The 25,238-nt window shown below is 40.6% G+C and overlaps 1 protein-coding gene across 3 annotated transcripts in view; it reads right to left on the bottom strand.

The window, feature by feature from the left end:
- slc12a5b (solute carrier family 12 member 5b) overlaps positions 1–21,314 on the bottom strand; it is a 67,166-nt gene extending 45,852 nt beyond the window's left edge. For all 3 annotated transcript variants that reach the window (XM_033629462.2, XM_033629459.2, XM_033629461.2), the window contains exon 1: positions 20,932–21,314. In XM_033629462.2, coding sequence (XP_033485353.2) covers positions 20,932–20,986 — 55 coding nt within the window. In that variant the 5' untranslated portion in view covers positions 20,987–21,314. The remainder of the gene's footprint in view (positions 1–20,931) is intronic.
- Positions 21,315–25,238: the final 3,924 nt, after the last annotated feature.

Here is a 25,238-nt window from a genome sequence, read left to right as displayed (position 1 = left end):
GAATACATCCTCACACAAAACCTTCTCTTGAGAGATGAATTCATGCTTTCACTTCCAAGTATGTCTTTTCTTGAACCAAAGTTTAATGTTCAGCAAAGGAAACACTTGTGCACTCTGTTGCTTTGCAGACCTGCAGAACACATGTAAAACAGCCCAGCTTTAAGTTTCACATCTCCCTTTGTCTTGTTTTGACATAAAAGACAAACAGAACTCTCACATCAGCCGCCTCATGTGGTGCACTTGCATAAAGTCTTGATGTTTGTGTAATGGGTGTGAGTGTATCACTAGTAACGCTTCACCAGTCCCAAATATGACGATGGGAACTTGAGCACATCTGTCAAGTTGCCACTGGATCTCGCCGTGGTGCTTCAAAACAAAACTGCTCCAGATTCAAACCAGCCTCAACATTTCCAGATGCGAAGCTTTTTTCGTGTTAAACAAACAATGTTGTTGTCTCTGAAATCACTTTACACTTCTGCCTTTCCAACAGCCACGACACGTTTGTTCGCCAGAGAGAATAGCACTCAGTTCCTGGTGAGAATTGGTGTTCCCTGTATAACTCAGCTGCTAATGAGACCGCCCTGTTCCTGTGCTTGTTCACATGCTTTTCAGCCAGGACAAGGACGGGGTGAGAAGATGCAGAACAACACCCACAGAGCCACATATACTGTAAATACAGGTAGAGTATAGTACAGGAGGTAACACACAGCCAGGGGTTTGCATTCATTTTAACTAAACAAAAAACATCACACATATTTTCCACAATCTGATTTCTCCATCTGTTCAGTTCGCTGCTGCTTCACCAACATAGTGGAGAAATATGTCCCGATAACACAAAGAGCTGCGCAGCCGACTCTGCAATAACGAGCAGACGCTGCAGAAGAGTCACACCCACAACACGTTTTCTGCTATAATGAGAAGACTGATCAGGGTCTGTCCTGTGTCCCAGTGCACCATCACCACTAACGTCATGATCACAGATAACAGGGCATATGTCAGATGTAACACACAGTTGCTGTTAGATGAACTTTGTCATGCTTTACATGAATTTTAAAGGAAAAGTCCAACATTTTTGAAAAGTATGCATAATGGCTTTCTTGCAGAGAGTAATGAAGACAGATACCACTTTCATGTCTGTGTGCTAAATATGAAGCAACTGCCAGCAGTCATGTTACTTAGTTTAGCTCTGCTGAAAGGTAACAGAAGCGTGATAGCAGCAAATTGCTGATTTACATGGGGTTATGTGCTGAGCTGAACTGTTTCTTAGTCAGGACTAGGGATGCACTGATCCGATATCTGGATCAAATATCGGCCCGATATCATCAAAACAGATGGATCGGTATTGGAAAATGCAACCTATACCTGAGGCAATCCTTTCCCTTTAAATCTATTGCAACACGAGTTACATTATACGTCATGGAGCGATGGAGAGAATCTGCTGTGTGGAGGTATTTCACACTATTTCACCTGCTGTTGCACAATTGTTTATTTTTGTCAAAAATAAATAGTTCATCATTGCATTAATTTGTTTCATCTTGTTTCATTTTGTCTTAGGAAAGAACTGTGTAGTCATCAATGCCTGATGCCTCCAGTCGTATCGAAACTGAAAAAGCTGGATCGCTCTAGTCAGGACCAATAATTTCCTGGAGTCTTAGCTGGTTGCCAAGCTGGGATGGGACCTGTACAAGGATAGTTTTGTAACAACTGATATCAACATACAGCTTCAGAAATGCTGTTAGGTGCTGAGAAAGAGCCACACAAGCTTTTTGTTTTTCTTTACATGAGGTGAAGATTGAAATGCTGCATGACTGGAAGAAAACACAGATTAATCAAACTGTAAACAAACTCAGTCCCTAGTTGCTTAGAACCCAATATCTCAGGAACGCCCAGAAAGAATTTGTTCAAATTTGCCACAAACACCCACTTGGATTCGTGAACTGATTAGATTTTGGTGGTGCAAGGTCACTGCGACCTCACATAGCATGTTTTCGGCCATAACTCAAGAGTTCATACACTAATTATGACAAAATTTCACACAGATGATGACATTTTTATAACCAAATAGCCAAAGGTCTCCTTTACTTCAGCATCATGATGTTCTGCAAAAACACACACACAGTCCACCATAAGCTCACTGGTTTTGCAGGTAAATTGAGCTTCAGGTGATTGTACCATGTGAGGAAGCTCCTCTGTAAAAACAGTCTCTAAAGCCGCTTTCACACACGCACTGCAAACCTGAAGATATCTAGACATTACCTGGAGTAGCCGTGTGGGAGAATGAACCTGTCTGAATCACTTGGACCAAACTTTAAACAGACTTTACCCTTCCGGCTACCTATTACAAAATCTTTGTGATGTCTGATTGAGTCCATGTGTGAATAGAGCATGTTCAAGATGTCTCTATTAGGAGGCTTATTCGAAACCAGGAGAGCACCAACATCCGAGGGTGAAGAAGAATGGTTATTTACACGAAGATGGCAAAGAAAATGTCAAACTGGGAAGATGACAAGATTCGGGAACTTCTGATCGATAAAGGCTGCAGCTGAAATTGTCAGACAAATTAAAGGAAATGGCAAGAGACTGATATTTATGATCAAAATATGAAGTGGCTATGTGACCTGGGTGTAAACTGTCATGTCTTGCCTCCTGCAGGCTCTACCCAGGTGCCTCCCCTCACCTAAACCAAACAGAGTATTTTCAGTAGGTGAGAATGTTTCTGAAAAACACATAACACCTTTTCCTTAAATATCTTCAAAGTCAACATATGAGTCTGAACAGACACAGATGTAAACTACAACTTTACTGGTTGGTGGAGGCAAACGACCACAAGGCGTAACCCTATAATCCTACTTTTTATTTTATTTTTAGAGTTTAGAAAACCAAAACTACTCGGTTAGGGTTTTAGGAACATTGTTTTCTTGGAGCATAGCACCAGTGTTTTGCTATTGAAGTCAGAAGGTTTGTACACCCATCCTCCCCTGACCATCTTATTACCAACCACTTTATGCGGTGATATAAGAGTGCCTTTTGAGCTGTCTGAACAAACGACCAATGCAGTTGACAGTCTCAAAAAAGAGTTTTTTCTGGTCTGTTCATAAGCCTCTGTTTGTTTATCTGAATTCAGGTCTTTGAGCCCCTAAGTCACTGTGTCAGAAAGATTAGTGTTCCTCCCATTGAGCTTCGGCTGCTCAGCAGGGCAAGATTCAGGGCAGGAAGTAACAACGACGACAGATTTCTACTGTACTTAACTGCACTTTACATACTAATTATGTGCTGAAAGGCAGGATTAGATGCACCTATTGAAAAATATGTGTTGGTTCTGGTAAAACCACTAAAGAGTTTACAACTGATTTAATAGAAACCATGAGATGAGCACATGAGAGTGGGGAGCAGGTTAATCATGGATGGAGTTCGAAAGGAATTTTCCCATGATGATGTGCCCTCAACTTAATTGTTATGGGGAAAAAAATGAGAAGAGCGAAGGTCGAACCAGCAAAGTCTTTGTAATGACTGACTCATTTGTACTTTTTGGATAAATACAAGTCCAGACCCCAGGCCAGGCAGCTGCTGAGTGCTCAACACATTTCCCCCCAATGAGACAACATCAAATGATTCATCCACAGCTAGATGCACTCAAGGGTGCATGAAGGTTATATATGATGTAAAGGAAAGGGATCTTTACTAATTACTGGTTACTTTCCCTCAAAAAAGCATGAGTGGGCTTGGATACAATGAGCAGGTGCAGGTGGAGGAAAATGCGAGAGTCAAATGAAAGGTAGATGTATGTTTGGGTGAGACAGTGATGATAAAGATGATGTTAATTCTGATCAACTTAACAGACTGTTTTAAACACAGTCTAAATTGCTCCCTTTGTATTTCCTGCTGGGATGATTTGCAGTGAATGTGAATGACGTCAGCTGACAGGAAGTGAACATGGACCCAAGCTGTTTCCCAACAATGCAATTCCAGTGTGACGGTCTGTAGCCTGAACCGCTGTGATGTCGCGCTAACAACAATCACTGCTTTTATTTAATTCATTCATGTAGTTTCCTGTTTTACTTTGAAACTCACATCTCCTCTCGTGTGTTTTCCCTCCCTTTTGATGACTTCACCTGTGTCTGATTGTCTCTCCCACCCTGATTAGCCTCACCTGTGTCTCGTTATCCTTCCCCTCACCAGAGTATTTAGGGTGTGTGTCTTGTTTTCTACCAGTGCCACTTCATCTTGTGTGTCTGGTGTTCCAGCCTTTTGTTTCCCTGTGTCATTTTTTGGATTCAGCCTGTTGATTGACTCTGCCTTTGCCTCATCCATATTGGATTTGTTTGCCTCCACTAATTGTTCTTCTGTGTACTGAACCTATCTTTTAATCAGTTGTGCATTTGAGTCCACTCCCACTCTCACCTGGTTCACCAGTTCAGTCAGATTTTAACAAAGTCTTTGGTGCTTAGACACCACAGAGAGATTATTTGAGATCGTGGGACATCTGAGCGGCACTAGTGGTGGTGGCGGCGGCTGATGACTTGGTGGATGAATGATGAGGCTGCATCCAAGGAGACTAGGTGGTAATGGGGAGGTGGAGGGTACGCGCGGCAGTGGCATGAGAGGACTGTGGGCAGAAAAAGAACTCCATGCTCCATTTGAATGCTGTTGTTTGCTCCCCTTCTGCAAGGGCTGTTTGATGGCAACGTAAAGCAGTGAAAATATTCTAATCATAAAGTACACTATACTGATATTCACTTTCTTTAGGTGGGCCTTTTTTAGATGGCTAAAAACTAACCAACACAAGCAGCGTCTGCTCAGCGCTGTTTAATATAATGTACGTGATGCTGGTGTTTCTACCCAGAACCTACTGTGCACAAGCATTGTGATTCAGTCTCTAGCTGCAGGCAGGAATGCAGCAAAAAGTTTGGACATTTCACAGGAAAACAAGTAGAAATTCCTACATTTGTCTTAAAACATTTACTTCGTGTTCCTGTTGTTTCCCTTCGACTCATTTCTAAGACTATCAGTCATCATTTCAAATCCAAATTTGATGCTACAAAAAGACAAGGCTGGCCACATTCTTTTTTATTTTGAGTTATTTTCAATAAATCCCATAAAATGACCAAATTCACCGGTGTATTAGTCTCTCAAAACTTGCTGACTCCCTCACCCCGTCCCGGTCTGAGGTAAATCTTTACAAATGGGTCACAAATATTTACTTCCATTTAAAAAATAGGCTGCATCATTCCTATAACAGATGGGCGCAGTAGTTTTAAGCGATTGTTACTCAAATAGGAGTGATTTTGTTGGGAACTATTTCCAGCCACAGATTTGGTGCTCTGGTAGTAGGAGTGTATCCGGCAGCTGTTGCGTGTACGTGGGATTGTGGAAGCTGCTGTTTATCGTAATGAAGGAACATGTCAGTCAGTCTAACAGCGTGGCTCATGGGTGTGTTTTTAACAGTTTGTGAACAACAATGAAGCGCTACAGCACAGAGGAATAAGTGACTGGACCACTGAGAGTGAACTGCGGGAGGGAGAGTGATGAGGAAGAAAGGATTAGACCACACTGTTTTTAATAATCTCCAATCTAAGGCGACTGGGTGGGAGAGATGTTGTGGCTCAGTGGGAGGATTAGTGGAAAGCTCTATCACTATTCTCTTTCTCCAGTTCAATCGCTCTGCTCCTGGACCTCAAAGTGTCGGCCTCTGCAGTGTGATCATGGTTTAAGTAAAGCCATCAAAGCCTCAGTGAGTCATATCACTGCTTTAGAGAGTGGGATCACAGGAGGGCAAGAAAGACGTGTCAGTTCCATATCTGAATGTGAGACTACCAGAAAAATGCTCCCTGATCTTAAAGCTGCTATCATCAATATTTCTGCATTATCAGTGAATCAAATGACTGTGTGTAATGTGAAAGATGTCGACAAACAAGTATAAAGATAGACAAGAGTCTAGATAGAGTGGGCTTCCCATGTACAACGTCTGTGCCACAGCGGCCATGGGCTCATGTTCAGCTCATGGCCCTGGTCATCCCCACTCTCTCCTCCACCCTTTCATATTCAACTTTCCCATCAAATTTTTAAAAAGCCAAAATAAATAAATAAAGATGGACAGCATGTCTCCACTTCCTCCTACTGTACAAAAATGAAGCCAAAATGTTCTGTATGGATATGGCCGTCGCCATCTTGCACTTTTGGAGGCAGTGTGCGCAGTAGAAATCGGGAAGTTGAGTTGCAGTATATTTTTTTCTTATTTATTACTCTTTCCCCTGCCTTGTAGCAATAATGCCTCCTAACATAAAAACATGTTTTAAAAAGCAAAGAAAACAGGGGAATGTCATTTGCTCTTTTCCTTTCGATTCAAAAATAAATCTTTTTCCTAGTAATATAATAGTATTTAAAATGCTAGGATAACCATTTCTTAATTCACAGAGCATTATTAGTATTAGTATTAAGACAGTGTTTTTACATCAGACCAGAAAAAAAAAAAAATTTCTTGGGACACTTGTACGGTTAATTTTAGAAGACACTGACAAACTTATTTTGTCTCTCACAAATATTCCTGAATAAAAAAAACTGATGTTACATAACACTGACATGAGCATGAATGGTCGTCTGTCTCTATATGCATATGTCCGGGCTGTACTGCGCCTCTCGGCCAATGTAAGCTGGGATAGGCTTCAGCCCATCCGTGACCCCGAACAGGATAAGCTGTTTTGGAAAATGAATGAATGAATTGATGACATATAATTTACTTTTGACCAAAATCCCCAAAAGGTAGTGTCAAAATAAAGGTAAATTAAGGCTGCCTCTGTTTAATGACGCATAATAATGTTACAGCATGCAATGACAACAGTGCAGTGATGTTACATCACCGACTGTAGGTCACTGAAAGTGTTACCGAGGCTCGTCCAATAAAAATATACCAGGTGGATTATTGTAAAATAAAATGGAGTACATACATACATTAAGCTCATTGAATTGGATTAATCTATACAAATGTATACAGGATTCTTTATCCAACTTCAACATTTTGATCTTCTCACCCTTCATGGATTAAAGTCAGTGTTTGACACAACCTTCATTCAGTGTCCAGTAACTGAAGAGCCATGACAACTCGTCAGAGGATTACTGACAATCACTGACGTGACTTATCTTCCTGTTGCTCACTGTTCAAACCCCTCCTCCCGCAGTAATACACATTCGTCACATGCTGAAGGTTAAAAGTAAATCTGATATGTCAATATCAGTATTGTTGGACACTGCAGACAAATGTCCAGTGTGTTTCCTGTTCTGAGCCTGTTTATTAAAGCTGTAAATCATCTAAGGACACATCAGTGAAATTACAGAGTAGCAGCAATATTAAAATCCTTTATATGGCATTAGGAGAGCAGCTTTGAATAATGCAGCTGCGATTAGATAATTCCTAATGCACAATTACATGACAGCCCATGTCCACATAAACACAGAACATTTGCTATGTTAAAGCATTTTTCATAGCTTAAGCTTTTAATAACTTTTAATAACTGTCGTTTCCCTGATTAATTACCTGTTTGTTACAGCAGACTCATAATAATGATGACCGACGACTCTGACAAAAACAATGAATCATTATCTGCATTAAAAGAAGGAGACGAAGGTTTTGTCGGTGCATCACTCCTACACCGATGCTAATGTGTCAAATGACGCTTCTCTATCTCTCAGTGAAATTACAACGGTCAATTCTGCATTAACGTATGGGCAATCAGACAAATTGATTTACATTCAAACACCAGTGGATGAGCTAACAACATCTGGCAAGCAGATTAAAGTCTATCTGTGCAGGCTGTGGTTGTGCTGTGGAGGGCAGGAGGTGCGCACGTATCAGACTAACAAAAGAATAGTTTGATATTTTGGGAATTACGCTGAGAGTTAGATAAGAAGATCAATACCACTCACAGACTTCATATGGACAACATGGCGGCGCGTGAGAGTGCTTTTTGCTCTCCGAGTTGGTGCTGAGCTTCTTCCCAAATGCAATAATTTCACTAAACAAACATAGTTCAGTCGACTCGCTGCCACTTCTTGCACATCAGCACCTGCACTTTATGTCATTATTGCTCTTTTATTGTTATTGTTTTATTTATGTTTCCTTTTTTTAAATGTTGTATCTATTGTATTGGGTGCATTGGTTGTTGACGTTCTGGGATGCCATGTCAAGTTCTGCCTGTTACATGCATTGTCTTCTTTCAAGATACACTTCCGTTTTCACAGGAGATTTAATGTTTACATACAGTCTCTTTCAAAATAAAAGCACTACATTGGTACAACAGTGCGACTTGACATTTTTTTTTACTTTCAACAACAAACGCATGTGGGTAGGTTTAGGAAAAAAGAACAGGGTTTGGCTTTACAATCTTAGGCAAACACCGCACTCCTGGGTGAAAGTCAGTGTTTGTTGGACCAATCCACCACCAGTCCCACCTGCCCCTCTCTGAATTTGCTGCCTTAACGTTCATCCTTGTCCCATTGTATTTCCCTCTGACACTGCCAGGCGCAGTTAAACTCTAATGACAACCAGCCGCATATCATGTTGACGTTAAAGGATGCCTTTGTTCGTTGGTTTCTGATGCTGCAAGTCACTGCCCAAGTGATGGATTTCGACGACTTCGGAGTGAGACGGGGCTCCTGTTTGCAGCCAGCTCTATGTGTTGTCATGAATGTGTTGTAGATAAACCAACTAGCCAACAGTTTGAGAGATGCATGCCCAAAAGAAAAGCTCAAATTTCTGCTCGGAACAGGAAACGCACCGACTTTTAAACATTATGAAATACTTGGATATTGGGAGATTTTTGCATACGCGCAAATATCACAAGCCGACCTTTTCAAGAGGGTGGCTGAAGGAATGAAAGAAGGAGGCTGTGTTCACACAGTTCGAACAAGTCCACCACTGTAAGAATGTTTCCATATTTTGACATGATGAACGACATGCTAGGTCACCTTAATCGACATATGCACGGCTGCATGCAAACAGGAATATTAGTGGAATATTCATTTTCATCAGCCATGTAAACAGCTTAATAGGAATTTCGTCTTTTAGAATATTTTGTGCATGCAAACTTTATGGTTCCTCAGCAGAAAGACTGGAAGCAGTTAGCCTCTGTCCAACCTCCCACCCCCCCCATCCATTATCGTACATTTTACCTTGCTCTGTGTCTGTGACAGCAAACACTCCCCCAAAATGTTGGAGTTTTACTTTTACCAGAATTAATTGATTTGTCCCCTGTCAGTCAGTCGTTAATCATCCACCTGAGGGAGGGAGGGAGGGAGGGAGAGCAGGAGGGACTCTACTGACTGAGAAGCAATTTAGTTAAAACAATCCTGTTGGGAGTGATTAATTTTAATAACATGCACTGCCTGATAGAAAAAAACCCACCAGCATGCTGTTAGGCAGTTTGTCCAAACACTGGGGTCGGGACAGGGTCAGAGGATAAATCTGAGTGGTCATGACGAGCAGAAAACAAGAAACATATTTCTGCTACACAAAATGATGTACCTTCTATTTTAGACGTTTTAGACTTACTGGACGACATGACTTCTTCAGGATTTTTCAGATAAAGTAAGGTTGGTAAGTTTACCACTGGGGTCCAGACTGAAACATGTCAACAGCGTTCAGATGGATTACCATAAAAATTGAGTACAGACATTCATGATGCATAGATCGTAATTCCCAATGGCTCTGGTGACCTTTTCCTCCGGAGCTACCATGAAGACGACACATCTGGTTCAGTGTAAAGAGTGAAATATCTTGACAACTATCGGATGGATTGCCATGAAAGTTGCCACAGATATTCAAGGTTCCCAGAAGATACATTTATATAACTCTGGTGATCCTTTGACTTTATCATAACTGACAACTATGATATTATATTGCACTGCTGTGGAATTTGGTATAGACATTTATCACTCCCTCAGGATGCATTGTCCTTACTTTGTTACCCTGACTTTTCAGCTACCTGCAAAACTAACAACATTCCCATCAGTCTCAAACCACCACTGCACATAAACACAGCCTCACCGAGCCTCTTTAACAGGGGTGCCACACATATGGCCCAGGGGCCAAAAACGGCCCACCCAAAGGGTCCAGTCTGGCCCACTGGATGACTTTGCACACCTAATATTGAAGCTGTTGTGAAGGCTAAGAGGTGCAAGGTTTCAGGAGCAATTTAAACACTGAGTGGCTTTCTTCATGTAAAATGCTGCTTCAGAGGCTTTTCCACCTTCAGTGGAAATGTACAGAAAAATGCACATGAAACGACAGTGAGTAGTCGACTGTGGAAAATCTGATTTGCATTTATTCTTCTGGAGACATCACAGACTGTCATCTGTTTTGTAAATGGATTATTGTTTTTAAAATGTACTTCTTTAAACAAAAAAAGGGGAAACAATTTGGAGGTGTTTGTTATTTATAGGATACTGGTTTTACTGGTCTGGCCCACTTGCAATCAAATCAGACTGTAATATCCTTTTTCCATTGTCATTCATGCCGCGCTGATTTGTGTTTCCATTGTCACTGGAAGTGGACCTTCTCAGGAGTAGGTCCAAAAGTTGGGCTGCCTGCCCTCAAGTGGGTAGTGGTGACGTCTCAACCCCGACAAACCCCCTGCTCCCCCCCAGGGCCGGCTCTTGGCATAGGCCATATAGGTAGTTGCCTAGGGCGCCACATGCTGGCGGGGGCGCAGCTGCAAGCCCTCAAAAAAATAAAATAGAATAAATAAAATAAAATAAATACTAGTAATAATTTGCAGCCCCGACTGGTGCCCTTTCCTCATGCTCTGTTTTGCAAAAAAAAAAGAACAAGTAAAGAAAAAGTAAACAACAACAACAACCCCCCTGTTGTCATTATTTGACCTGGCCCTGAACCTGCAGCAACATGTTTTGCTTGCACTGTACAGTAATAGGTAAATCTACTCTACATCTGTCCAGATGCACTGAGAAAATATTTGAACAAGAAGCCCAGAGAAGCTGCCGCAGAGGGGCCTTCTCTGACATGTCCTCCACTCGCTGAAGAATGTAAGTTCAGCCAATTATTTGTGGTCTCTGACACACTGCTATGTTGTCATTGTTATCATTATTTTTGTTGTTGTTATTAATATTATTATTATAATGTCATTATTATTACTATTGACTGTTAGTTTAATCTTGTTACTAATTACAGTAAATGTAGGTCAAATAAAATAAAGTTTATTTGTACAGTGCCTACTTTATATGAGGCAGAATAACACAACAGACTTAAAGCAGTGGTGTAACAGTATGGATGTACTGTATGTTTGAATACAGCTACAAGTCAGGCAACAAGCAGCAGCACGGCTCGATTCAGCACATCACCTCACGACTTCCAGTGAGACACTGCCTGAATCAGGTGAGTTCTGTAACTGTGTGTTGCTGCTGCAGTCATGTTTCTAATGCAAATATGGCCAAAACATTTTTGGTATAATTCTATCAAATATTCACAAATACTCTTATCACAATATTCACATCACTTACACATGCAACTCATCCTGGCCTGTACATCTGGAATGTTAATCCCGACTAGGGCACCAACGTGGCTAGAGCTGGCTCTGCTCCCCCCTTTTGCACCTTCTAACTGAATCTCTGTGGTTTGGAGTTTAGTTTCTCTTCTGTGTCCTGTTTTTTCTTTAGATATCTGTTTTATGTGACCTGTGTACTAAAAGGACTTTGACACCCCCGCCCTATAACATGATAATAGACTTGCTTTTCTATTGTTCAGTTTGAAGCTGTTTGCGATAAGCACAGCTCTGTACTGTATGTGTGCACGCACCTCTAACTGAGGTTTAATCTCTCCCAGTCTAAACAGCCCTGAGAGGGCACTTCCAGACCATCTGCCAACAGAGCTCATGATGACCGACCAAAATGACAAGGACACCGAGACGAGTGGCAGAGCCTGCAAACCTGCCATCAGCTGTCATATATGTGCAAACAACCAATTAAAATGAAAAGTACAAACATCTAAAACAAACACTATGAATATAAGACATAGTTATGCCTGGTGACCTTATAATAAACACTTAATAATAAAATAAATCATGATAATGTGTATTTATGTATGTATTTTTCCAGTAAAACCACAAACCATGTATTACAATTATCCTGCAACTATTAATCATGGGCATAAAGTATCTGTACAAGTGAAAGGTGTATATAGATTTTATCGTATTTATATTTTTTGTCATATAGCTTTACTTATTCATCACTCAATCACTTTTTTCCTTTTTTCCCTCTTGCCTCTGACTCTTGAGCTGCTTTAATGCGTGACCTCTTTCATGTGGGATTAATAAATGCTTACCTTACTACAGATCATAAATAAGAGACTAATTTTCTATGTCTAAATCATACTTTGTCATTCAGAAATAAGTATGGCGTAAGACCTTGTAAGAACATGCAGTTGCATGATGTGATGACACCACTTCACCTCTCAAATAACTCTACTTTGAATGTTTCAAATTAACATTTTCCCCATAAAAACACGTGTTTACTTGGCTGCTTTAACTCATCCTTCTAAAGCCATACTTCAGATATTTTATGTCAACTGTTTTCTCTTCTCATCTCTCTGCATGTGCATTTGACTTTAACTACCAGCTCCAGTATTATAATAAAATCCTCACCTCTGACCCTGCATTACTCATAAACGGTGTCGTCAAACATTGCAAAAAATTTGACATTGACATGACCTTTGTTTATCTCCTGCACCAGCTGCTCCAGATGATACAAGCTGTATTTTGGTGGCTGCAGCTCCACTGTGACTCTACAGTACTGCGAACATGATGCTGTTTCACCCATTTTAAAGACTTTACTGTCTGTTTGGTTTGTTTGACGGCCCGGCGATGCACTTAGGCTGACGATACCCTTTTTTTCGTGGAAGACATTTTGACATTTGACAGTAGGAAAAGCCCATGTTTAATCAGGGGGAATTTCATTTAGCTGCTTTGGTTTCAGGTTTCTGGCATTAATACGTGAACAGAGCAAAGGCACCATTACGGTTATGAGTAACGCCTGTGCTTATCTTACTATGACAAGTCAAAATGTCTGCTGTGAGAAAGGCCTGCTAGATGCTTCACTGAAAGATACCTTGACAACTAGCTTCTGTCTCCATCAGAGAGGTGTAATGGATTGTATTGTGTTAAAATTAGTTTCTTATATTTTATATGCATCTATTTTCTTTGAGTATTTCCACTGAATGCGACTTTTTTTTTTTACTTCACTACATTTACTGACAGCTTTAGTTCCAGTTACTTTTCACATTTGCATTTTTATAGATTCAAAAGTTAGTAATAAAGTGGGTAAAATTAGTTCCACTTTGACAAACTTAAATGTTACTTACATGTTTAAGCGTAGGTACTATTAAGTACTTTAACTTTTGATACTTAAAGAGGCAACAGATAGGATTCGGGTTTTGTTAGCTTGGCGCCACCTAGCGTCACCAGTGTTGCTCGCACTGTTGCAAAGACCAAATTGACTGTGGGGATCATAGATAATCAATAAAATGTAGGCTGTAAAGCCACCAGTATACCTCTATGTATATGTAGAATGAGAAGGTGTGTGGACACTATACTAAATTATATCACTGTCCGAGGGCTGCTGTAGAATGGCAAGGAGGATGTCAGCCGACCAACACTCGGCGTTGCGGCGATTTGCGATGCTGGCCAGCTAGGAATGAACTGGCAGCCAGTACAGTACAGTCCTCTCTCGGCTAGCTAACATTTAGCCGTGTTACTTACTGATCCATTAGAAATAAAGCTAGCTGGATATCGGTTTTGAAGCCTCTTTGGTCACGGAGCTCCCTCCATCTCTTGAACGCCTGACTGAGGTTTGTTTTTCCTCTTCTTTTATCACTCTCCTTTTTGTGCATCCTCGCCTCCTCAGACAGAGGAGCTCGTTTTCTTTTGGGAGGCTGTTTTTCACTTATCTCCAAACTTCGTCCGTCTGCCATTGTGCTCCTGACTCAACTATCTCATGCCCCGGCCAGTTCCTCATAAGGACCAGCTCCAGTCCCTGATTGGCTGACCGACCAGTTTGGCAATACATGACGCATTTCCTGCCGTAAAGCAGATTTTTTCCGTGAAAATTCGTCCCCGGTGGCAGAAGCTTATTGCAAAGATTGCAAAGCCATTAAGTAACCTATGTAAACGCTGATAGTCTGATTTTACTGTGTATACTACCCTGTGCAACCCACATTATTTTCATAATGATATATACGTATAGGCAAAAATGCTGTCTGTTGCTTCATTAAAGTACATTTTGCTTCTGCTTATATGCGTTTATTCAAGCAGAAATTTTGAACATGTAAGGGAATATATTTATATATTGCTATTTTTACCAACACAACACCATTAACAGCCTCCAAAATTCCTAAAAGGTTGACGCAATTTCAACAAAATCTGAGTGTAGGACTCACAAAGGTAGGAAATACTGCAGGGTATTTGTATTGAATTGCACTACCATGTAGAGATACCTAATAAAGGGAGCTAACTCTTTATTTACATTACCTCTCAAAGAAAAAAAAGTTGACTGGTACTTCTAGCAAAGGGATGCCTTTTACTGATTATAAATTTTCAAATTTAATTGGTTAAATGTGAGGAAGCTCTCCCACATAGCCCTGGTAGGCCTCAGTTCTTTAAGCCTTGACTGCATGTTGTGCAAAATGCAAATTAATTCTTAATGGTTACTCTACAGTGTGTATACAAATGAAATGGCATTAATGTCAAGCTGTTTGAATATGTGAATAAAAAGAACTCTGGTTGGTCTTTTGGAAGATAATGCCATAGAGGCGTAATTTAGCCAGGTCACTGTTCTTAAGGGACTGGTGTCAGGTAAGTAAACTGGAAATGAATGTGGCCAAAACAAAATAACTTATAATTCTAACAAAATGGCACCAGTCAATAACCAGCCTGTAAAAAAAGTCAAACAGTTTAAGCACTTGGGCATAATTATTGATCACACACTAACTTTTAATGGAAACTCAGAGAGCATTTTTAAGAGAGCCAATCAGCGCCTCATTTTAATCAGGAAGCTATAGAGCTTCAGTGTCAGCCAACACATACTTGAAATAGCATACCGAAGTGTGGTTGAAAGCATTTTATCATTTAACAGCATGGTACGGCAGCCTGAGTGCAAAGAGCAAAAACAAGCTCTCCAAGATCGTCAGCGTTCTCAGCAATGTACTTGACAGTGCTGTACGCAGGAAGGCCAAACACAGAATTGCCAATAGCTCACATCCTTTACACTCAGAGTTTGAGCTGGTCCCATCTGGACGTCGATGTAGAGTCCCAAAAACCAGCACAGAACATATATGAAAAGATCTATGTTTACTGAATATTAAAATGTAATTTATGGATCACACAGAGCTAAGTGGCGTGTAGACAGAAACATATGATTTTAGGAGCAAACCCAACGGGAATAAACCATCTGACAAATTCTCTTTTCACCACACAATCACTCCTGCTGAGCGTTATGATTAGAAATCCTCAGTTTTTATTGCCAGTGGACCGCGTGCCGTGCAGCCATAAATCCGTCTGCTCTGTTAAAACAGGCAGGAATATAATGAGATGGCGTTTGTAGTCATTAGTACACTCTTGTTCTGTGTGGTCGTGATCACACCCCAGTGTACCATGAACGCCACCTCATCATTCACCCCTGTGGTGTAATGGTGTAGCTCAAATCATGACCTTTAAAAAGCAAAAGGTCCCTCTGATGTGGAGTCTAATGCACACAAGGAGTTGAAATTCCTGGCATATATAGTGTCTGTGTCACGCAACCGTGCATGTAATTTATGTCTTAATACCTGTGAAAGAAATGGCATGATTGGCCTCAGCTGTATATTGTGTTTAGTGCTTACTATCAGCAAAAGTTAGCATATTAAGAAGCCAAACTAGGACAGCAGACATGCTGCTAAACATCAGCATGTTAGCACTGTCACTGTGAGCATGAGCATGTAGCTCAAAGCACTGTGCCTGAGTACAGCCTCAGAGTGGCAAGTGTGATTGTAGACGCCTCTTATCTCTTCTCTGGGGTCTCAAAGTTGGAGGTACCCCAGGCACATTTACACTAACAATGGAATCCTGCAGTGTCAGTGTTGCTTAGGGGAATACTTCACCACCCAGTTGTATATCAGTTACTCACCCTGTGTTATGTTGAATTATTATTATTCCCACATGCCTAGATGGTGTATGAAGAATCCAACAACTGACAAAATTCTTGATGAATTGAAGTCATAACAACAGAAATACTACATCAAAATATCTGTTAACAAACTGTCACACCACTCATGCCGTATCATCCAAGTCTCATTTATATAGTCATATGCTCAGCGCCTCCCCAACAGAAGCATTTTAGCTAAACCTTTACTGTTTAAAACACTTTTGCAGAAATAAGTCTCAGGGCGGCAGTAGCTCAGTCCATAGGGACTTGGGTTGGGAACCAGAGGGTCGCCTGTTCGAGTCCCTGTCCAGACCAAATATGGAGCGTGGACTGGTGGCTGGAGAGGTGCCAGTTCACCTCCTGGGTACTGCTGAGGTGCCCTTGAGCAAGGCACCGAACTCCCCAACCGCTCGGGGCACCTGACCAAGGCAGCCCCCTCACTCTGACATCTCTCCACTTTGTGCATGTATAGGTCCTGTTTGTGCATGTGTGTGTCTTTCGGACCTGTGTGTAATTGACAAGCAAGAGTGAAAACATTGAATTTCCCCTCAGGGGGATTAATAAGGTAAATAAACTTATAAACAAACATGAGTTTTACTGTTGTTATTCATCAATTCACTTTTAGTCTTTTTTGTCATTAGCAAAAGTTTTCTTCCTGAATTCATGTACCTGTAACACAAGGTATGTAATTGACATGCAGTTAAGATAATTATGCGGGTGAAGTTTTCCTTTAAATGTACTTTTTACTTGGCTCAAATATGTTTACATGTTCTGTAGAGTTCAAGTGAGTTTGGTGTCACATAGACTTTCATGGAAGACAAAGCATGTTAATTATTAGTTTGTGCTCCTAATGGTAGATAATGATAACTAAATTAAAGTAGATGTTGCTTGTTAACTATTATATTGAGCCACGCTGACGCTGACTCTTCTATCCTTGCGCCACTGTGACACTAGCTACATTTTGTCAATTGACCTTTCACTAAGCCCGCCCCTTTGTGGTAGTCCGACAAGCTGCCAGAGTAAGCGTGGAGCCCACACTGTAACTAACTGCACTCCCTGAAGAAATAATATCATATTTTTGGAAAAATGAAACAGTGATTCCAGAGAGAAGCAGACAGCAGAAGCAGTTTGAAGGATATATCCAGGATGTCAAACTGACTCAGCAGCAACAACAGGTTAAAAAGACAAAGATAGTCAGAAGCTAAAGCCGAACTATAGGCTACAGATCACAGTGTAAAAGTGAACCACCACAACACTGCTGATCGCCACAGAAGACAATGAATATAAAGGGAAACTTTGCTGATATTGAACCAGCTGTGTGGCATCACAGTGAGTGCAGATGAACAGTGTTTGGCTTCACCCCCGTGCCGCTGCCAGCACCCGGACCTCCACCACTGGACAGGCGGGGAGCTCAGGCCGAAGCCAAACACTGTTCATCTGCACACACTGTGATGTCACACAGCTGGCTCAATATCGGCATAGTTTCCCTGCTACCCTTCCCTGAGGTAGCCAACAACCTGCTTTTATACATCCGAAGAACTTCTATAAAAATGAAGTGCTTGGCCACCAGACCAGGCGTCTAACTGAGACAGGCATTTATGTGTCAGAATGGGAAGCTCTACTGGGCAAGTAAAAGGGACTGGCCATTTAATTAGGTTTTTACGGTACATAGTCTGTTACACAATCATGACTTTGTTAATGTAAACAGTAACACTTGTGCTTTATGACAGGTCAGAACAGCTAAAATAAGTGCAACTTCACAACTCTCATTTGTAACATATAGTAATTAAATCTACTCAGTAATTATCACGAGGTAGGTGGACAACTATGCAGGATGATTAGCCATGCTTTGTTTGTTTCATTACCAGATATATATTAGCATAAACCCACGCAGCACTGGTGTGTGTGTGCGTCTCCTACTAGTTTCTATATATTTTTCTTTGAGAAATGTGAATGTGTCAAAGCTGTTATTTAAGTTAACCTCTAAGTGAATGGAGGAGGGTCACAGCAGACTGAATTTCCACTCAATAAAACGTAATTGCCCTTGTGTCCAATTTTCTGTCTTAATACTTTAAAACAACAGACTTCAGGGGAGGATGCCAAATCAGTCAGTCGATACAATAAAACAGAATAATTTCCTCCAGTGGGAGAAACGATTTACTCTTCCTCATGCACATTAGTCTTGGCTGCACATGTGTTGATTCTGAAATTGATCCCATTCTGTGAAACAATCAAGCCAATGAGCCAAAACCTGTCAAGATCTCTGTAACACCACAGCGGATCTCACTGATTTTTAAATCAACTGTATCCCTCACAGACACGTAGGAGCAAATTACTGTTTCTAGTGAAATGAACGTTTTTATTGAGAAATACTCAAGGAAGGTGAAATAACATGAGCAGTGTATAAGTGTTATTTTGTATTAAAAATATGGAAACTACAAAAATATTAGGAGCAATATGTGTGTGAGGTGAAGTGTCAGAATTTAAAGGAAACAATCAACACACAGTAACAACTTTACATTAACAAAAATATGTGACAGCAGCCCATTCTCATTCCCAGAGCATCAAAAACGGCCACTCTGTCACACCTGTCAGCGTGTGGTATCTACACCAAAGGCATCCTTCAGCGCTTTAATGAGATGCACCATGTGTTCAGCTAACTTCAATGTAAACCCAACCCCGGCAATACTTGACGCTGAGAGCAACTGATGTAGTAAAAAGAGCGAAGTCTACATATTAGGTTGATGGGTCAAACAAAACCAGACTTTCACCCAGGAGACCACAGTTGGTGTCCCATATGAAACCAAATGTTCGTGTTGTTTGAACATAACATAATGCAACTTAAATACAGACGTCAAGCACTTTAATCAGTCATGGCACGTTATTACGTCATGTTAAATAACAAAACATGATATTTTTTTCTAAACCTTACCAGCTAGTTTTGTTACTTAGACCTAATGGTGACCATTTCACAGTGTTAACCGCATGGTACAGTGTGTTTCAGCTGTGCGTCACATAGATGCGCTTAAGGCAGCAGTTCCCAACTGGTCCAGCCAAGGGGTCCAGATCTCTCCTTAGTAATTAGTTCAAGGTCCACACAGTTTAATATATTCATCGTCATACTTGCATTTATTTGGCCATGTGGTCGAGGTAGTTTGTTGTCTCTGTCAAGTAGCCGTCTGTTAGTCACTCACTCTACACTAGGAAATGGCACTTCAAAATAAAAGCTCTGTGCCAGAAATCACTGTACTTCAAAATTAAGTGTGTGTTTACAAACTTGACATGTTTGCAAGTCACTTGTAGCCCATTCAGAATGGACCCACGACCCACTTTTGGACCGAGACCCATCAGTTGGGATGTGGCGTAAGGGATGCCCGTTGCGTCACTATGAGACACCAAGGGGCGTGACCAAGCCGGACCTGGAAATGAGAACAAGTTGGTGAAGCAGACAACAGCTCAGTGGCTTTTTGTATTTGGGAAAAAACATATATTGTATCAGTGGTATATAATTAATCCTGCCATACAACACTGATGGATTTCAGAGTTGAGAAGTTGAGTGTGTACATAAACACAACTAAAAAGTCAAATTTGTAGTAAGTAGAGCTGCAACTAACATTTATTTTTGTCTTCAATTAATCTGCCAATTTGTTTCTCATTTAAATAAATTATTGTTTAGTGAACAAAATTATTAAAAATAATGACAAAAGCATCCACAGTGATGGCTCCTGTTTGCTTGTTGTGTCAGTCAACCAGTCGAATATCATTTGAGAAGCTGAAACCAGAGAATACTTTTGCTTGAAAAAATACTGAAACAATTAATCACTTACCAAAATAGCAGCAAATTAATATTCTGTTGACTAGGCAATCAATAGAGCTGCAGCTCTAGTAATAACCAATGAAATCTAAAAGAATTTGTTAAAAAAAAAAAGGTGGTTCTGCCAAAGATATTACAATGTATATGGAAATGTGCCAGCAAGGTCATATTGGGCACATGTAGACTGTATACATATGTATTCATATACATATGTACACACACACACGCACACACACACATACACTCAGAATCACATAAACACACCATTATGAAATGCAGATATTGCCCCAGGCGAGATGTTCTTGATGGAGAGACATGAATGAGTTTGAGAGTGAAAGGCTGGTTTCCCCAGATGCTCAGCAGGAGCTGCACTCAGTCTGCTGGAAACCTTTTTTGTAGTAAAGTGCTAAAAGTGTTTGACATGGACATATGAATCCACAGGCACAGGTTGAACCTCTGGGGGGCAACATCTGAAATACATCTACTGCACCAACATGACAAATTCATCCATCCACCTGACCATGAACAGCTCAATTTGAAAGAAGAGGATAAAGTCTGATACGTGCAACTCCAGGGTGTAAGAGCCAAGTTGATGCGCCACAGAGTGGATGGATGCTTGACCGGAGCGCATCCACTTGTTGTTTCCACTCTCTCAACATGTGGAACATTAATATTTGTGTCAGATAAACCTCACATGAGCAACCAGAGCTGACAGTTTCCTCTCTCTATCACTGTGTCTTTTATCTCTTCACACACACAGGCAGATGCAAACTAACACTTTATTAAAATTACATAATCTCTCTTCCTTAACTTTCCCTAACTCACATGTGTGCGACTGCAAATGCAGCACCCACTCGCACACGAATTGATGCACCCACATCCACACACTGCTGCGCACTCCTCTCCCTCATCAGTCAGTAGCAGGTTTCGTCACTCACCCTGGCTGTTGGGTCCCCCCTCTCCCTCCTCGCAGTCCGTCATGTTGTTCAGCATCCTCTCTCCTCCTCAGGCTGTGCACACTGAGCACAGCTCCTGATGTTGTTGCTTAGTAAAAAAAAAAAAGCTGGATGCCTGGCTTGCTGGAGCCAACCACAAGATGCTTCTTTACTTTTGCGTCTCACTCGCCTCTTTTCTCTTGCCTCTGGTAGCTCAGTTTAAAAAGAAAAAAAAAGATGCATTTCATCCTCTCTTTTACTTGTCTTGTTTGTTGCGTGATGCCATATGTCCCTCTTCAGGAGGAGGATGGAGAGACTGAGAGAGGCTGCAGGAGAGAGTTGATGATGGCACTCGGTGTCACTCACATGCACACTCTCGGTCTCTGTGTGCCACTCGCCCCCCAGTCAGTTTAAGCCCAATGACTACATTCATCATGTATTCAGGAGGTATTATCCCTCCCTTCCTCCCTCCCTCCCTCACGCATGTTCATCATCATCCATCTCATCATGAGAGAGGGATTGAGATACAGAGGGGATGCACGTCAGATGACCAAGTACTGCCTCCTGAGATTAAGCATCTCCTTTGATGTTCTTTTTAGATGAAAGATAAGATTCCATTTCATTTCTGTGCATTCATCCCTCTTTTGTTATTTTCCCCGACCCTCCTTCTCTCTTTTATATTTGCCTGTGTGGTCATGGCCCATTATCTGTGGAAGGGCTGCAGGCTGCACTTGTGTAACTCTTTGAACTTAAAACACAAGCTTCTCACTGATACCACACAGACTGGTTGACCTGCCCTGGTGCTTGCACACATTTGGTCTCTTGGATAAGTGCATGAGGGAGTATTTTCTATTTTTTTTTTTTTTTTTAATTGAATCTTAATCTAAATGACAAAACTAAATGGAAAAGACAAGAATTTGGATGCTCTGAATGGATTTACAGTGATCTCCTTGATTTAAACATCAGGTTTGATACAATAAATCACACTGTGCTGATAATTTGAAACATGTTGGTATCTCTGAAAAGGCCCTAAAGTGGTTCCATACCTATTTAACCAACACATCTGAACTCCCAACTCATCAAATACTGATGCCTGGTCAATGGCCCTACACACAAAAATATGGCGCACTAGGTAGGCTACTCCCTTGCGTCAGTTTTGGACATTCAGGGACAGCGTGTCAATTTACACTTGTTGCATGCATTGTCTCTCTGCAAAATAAACCTCAGTTTTCACAGGAACAGTTTCCACTCATTAAATGCATACAGCCTTTTTCAAAATAAACTAAGGGTGCTTTCACACAGCAATCTCACTCAGGTGCGCGCCAAAACAAACAGACCTTCTTGAAGAGGTGGTCTTGGTCCGGTTACAAACGAACTCTGGTGCGGTTCGTGTGTGGTGAGAATGTGTTCCGACCTTGATCTGAACCAACTGCAGTCACATTACACATTGTTTGAGTTAAACATGAGCATGTTACAGTCCTGGAGGATTATTAATGTGCACCTCCTCCTGTACTGCCTTAATATGCACATTCAGCACATCCAATGAATCACAACATTGTTTTCTAGTTGGAGCTGCACCTCGTTTTCAAACTGTATGGTTTGACTAAAATGAACAATGACAGCAATATAGTCCACGATGAGCAGCGCTAAAACCAACCTGCGTAGTTGTCCCTCCATTGTGACATTAGAAAGTGTCACATTTATCTTGCAAGTGTACTCTTCTTCAACGTTTTGTTTACTTCCTGGATTTTTCCCACATGGAAATTCTGACCAATCAAGAGCAGCTTTCTCGCACAAGGCATTTGATCTGGTCCGCTTGTAAATGTTGTCGTGAGAACACGAACCAACTCTAGGCAATTATGCAACTTTGTAACAAAATTAGTCCCTGATTCAGACCAAAGCAAGACAACTCTAGGTCTGAAAGCACCATAAGAATGTAGGCAAAAACTTAAGAACTTGGTTTACTTCCTTAGGGTTAGACAACAAATGCATGTGATAAGGTTTAGAAGAAAATATCATGGTTTGGCTTAGAATATGTATATTTTTTACAAACATAATATAACGTCATGTGACATATGACATTTGTTATGTGACATATGTTAATAGTATAGTATGCTACACATACTAGCAGATCACATTGTTATTAAAATAGCTCTATTAACTTTTGGTTTCTCACGGGACACTAACAGTTGTCTCCTGGTTGAAAGTCCAGCTTTTGTTTGACCCAACCCCATCTTTTTGCCCTTTGTAACACTGTAGTTGCTCAGAGCGTCAACAAATGCCGCTGCCCAGTGCATTTCATACTGTCACTAAAGGGTGCCCCTGTGCATCTGACACTGAATGCCACTGACGAAGCGTTTGTATTTGATGAGTTGGGAGTGAGACCAGATTACTTTTTAACTATTGGTGAGCATGTTTGAAATCACATTACATATGGTGTTCCACAGGGTTCAATACTTGGTCAACTCCCTTTTTAAATACATGCTTCTTCTCAGCCAAATTCTTCAACAACACAGTATAAATTTTCATGGCCACGTGGATGATGCACAACTGTATGTAGCACAAAAAAGATTTCAGATTGGCCTATTATATTTATTTATGTTTGAAATTTAATTAAGACCAAAACTACAGTTGTTGGTGCTGATCCTAAAACAGAGACTCCACCTCAGAAATATTATAAAAATCAAATCATAGAGTACATTCCTCTTCCTGATGCAAAGAGAATGATTCATGCTTTTGTGTTCACTCATCTCAACAACTGCAATGCTGATTGGACTGGAATAAAAAAATAAAGAAATAATTGAAAAGATTCAATCTCATACAAAATGCAACTATGAGAGTATATAAAAAAAGTAAAAGAGAGCACATTGCACACTTTACATTAGCTTCCAAGCTCTTTTAGAAAGTATTTTAAAACTCTACTGCATTAGGTCATCGAAAGCTGTGGCATTTAATATCCCAAAAGTTAAGACGAATAACTGTGAACAGGCAGTCTGTTCTTATTATGCACCAAAACCTTGAAATCTTATTCAATAAATCTAACATGCAACCTCAGTTAATTCCTGAAAAAACATTTGAAGACACACTTTTTAAATCTTGCTTCGAATCTTACAGAAAATATATCTTACTTTAATTATATTCAAAATATTATTACTATTATTCCATCCTTGTCATTGTCATTGTCAATTGTCATTGTATTCTAATGTTTAATTTGCCACCTTTTACTTAATTTGATTCTGTTTTTTTTTTTTCCAACTATACAATTTGATGAAGAGCGCATTGAGCTGCATTGTACATGCGAAAGGAGCTATACAAATAAAGTTTATTGTTATTATCATTATTATTATTATTATTATTATTATTATTATTATCATCATTGTTATTATCTCTAAATGGGATTGTGGTTAAAAAAATGAAAATTTAACTTTAACCCATGCTTTAGCTTCAGCTGGAACAGTTGTATCAATGTCACACCAACGACCCTGAGTAAGATTTCCATCAATAAAATGCAGTTATTGCTTGGGGATCACCTAAAGGACCCTGAGCTCCAGTGAAACTTCAATCAGCAAGGAAGGCAACATCAGGCAGCTGAAGAGAGGAGGCTGAATGAATAAAAAGGATTGATTGTGACGAACAGGGCAAAGGAGACAATGGGACAAAATAGGGTGGAGATTAGAGCAGTATAGAAGATGAGGCAATCAGGGAAAAGATGGATGTACAGGTGGCTGTTAAAGACTAAAAAGCTACAAGCTTGTGGATTATATATTCTTGTGTGATGCATGTATCATACTGAAGTTTAGAGAGCATCCCTAATCCACACCACCTGCCTTGTGATAAAGATAGCATGGCCAAAAACACAACTGGCATTTAATGGATGACAGGAAAGCTTGTTTTCAAACCATTAGTATTTGTATACTTGACATTATGTCACAGTGAACTGTGTGCTCATCTCTGGTTAGCTGATCTCTAAGTTTTGGCAGATGTTCAAAGAGAATTTATCCTCACTGACTGAAACCAGCTGCAGACTACAACATGTTCGCGGCCTCTCTCATATTTTGAACATCACACGTTCTTCAAGCTGCACTGTAATTACTACAAGACATACGAGAAAGCTGTCAGAAGACGTAAGTGACAGGAAGATGAAGGAGGAGCGATGAATAATGTGGGGAAAGAGAAGTGTGCTGACACTGGTCAGTTAATGGAGGCTGGATGTGGGTTACACAGCAGGTCACAACAGGGAAAAGAGATAGTTTATAAGGATAATGGGGCATTTTAGTCTATAATCAAGCATGTTACTCAGTGAAAGGAGC

This window comes from Epinephelus lanceolatus, chromosome 8 (genome assembly GCF_041903045.1).
Source record: "Epinephelus lanceolatus isolate andai-2023 chromosome 8, ASM4190304v1, whole genome shotgun sequence".
NCBI classification, from domain to species: Eukaryota; Metazoa; Chordata; class Actinopteri; order Perciformes; family Serranidae; genus Epinephelus; species Epinephelus lanceolatus.
Note: the sequence above shows the minus strand (reverse complement) of the source record. Positions and strands in the feature narration are given on the sequence as shown.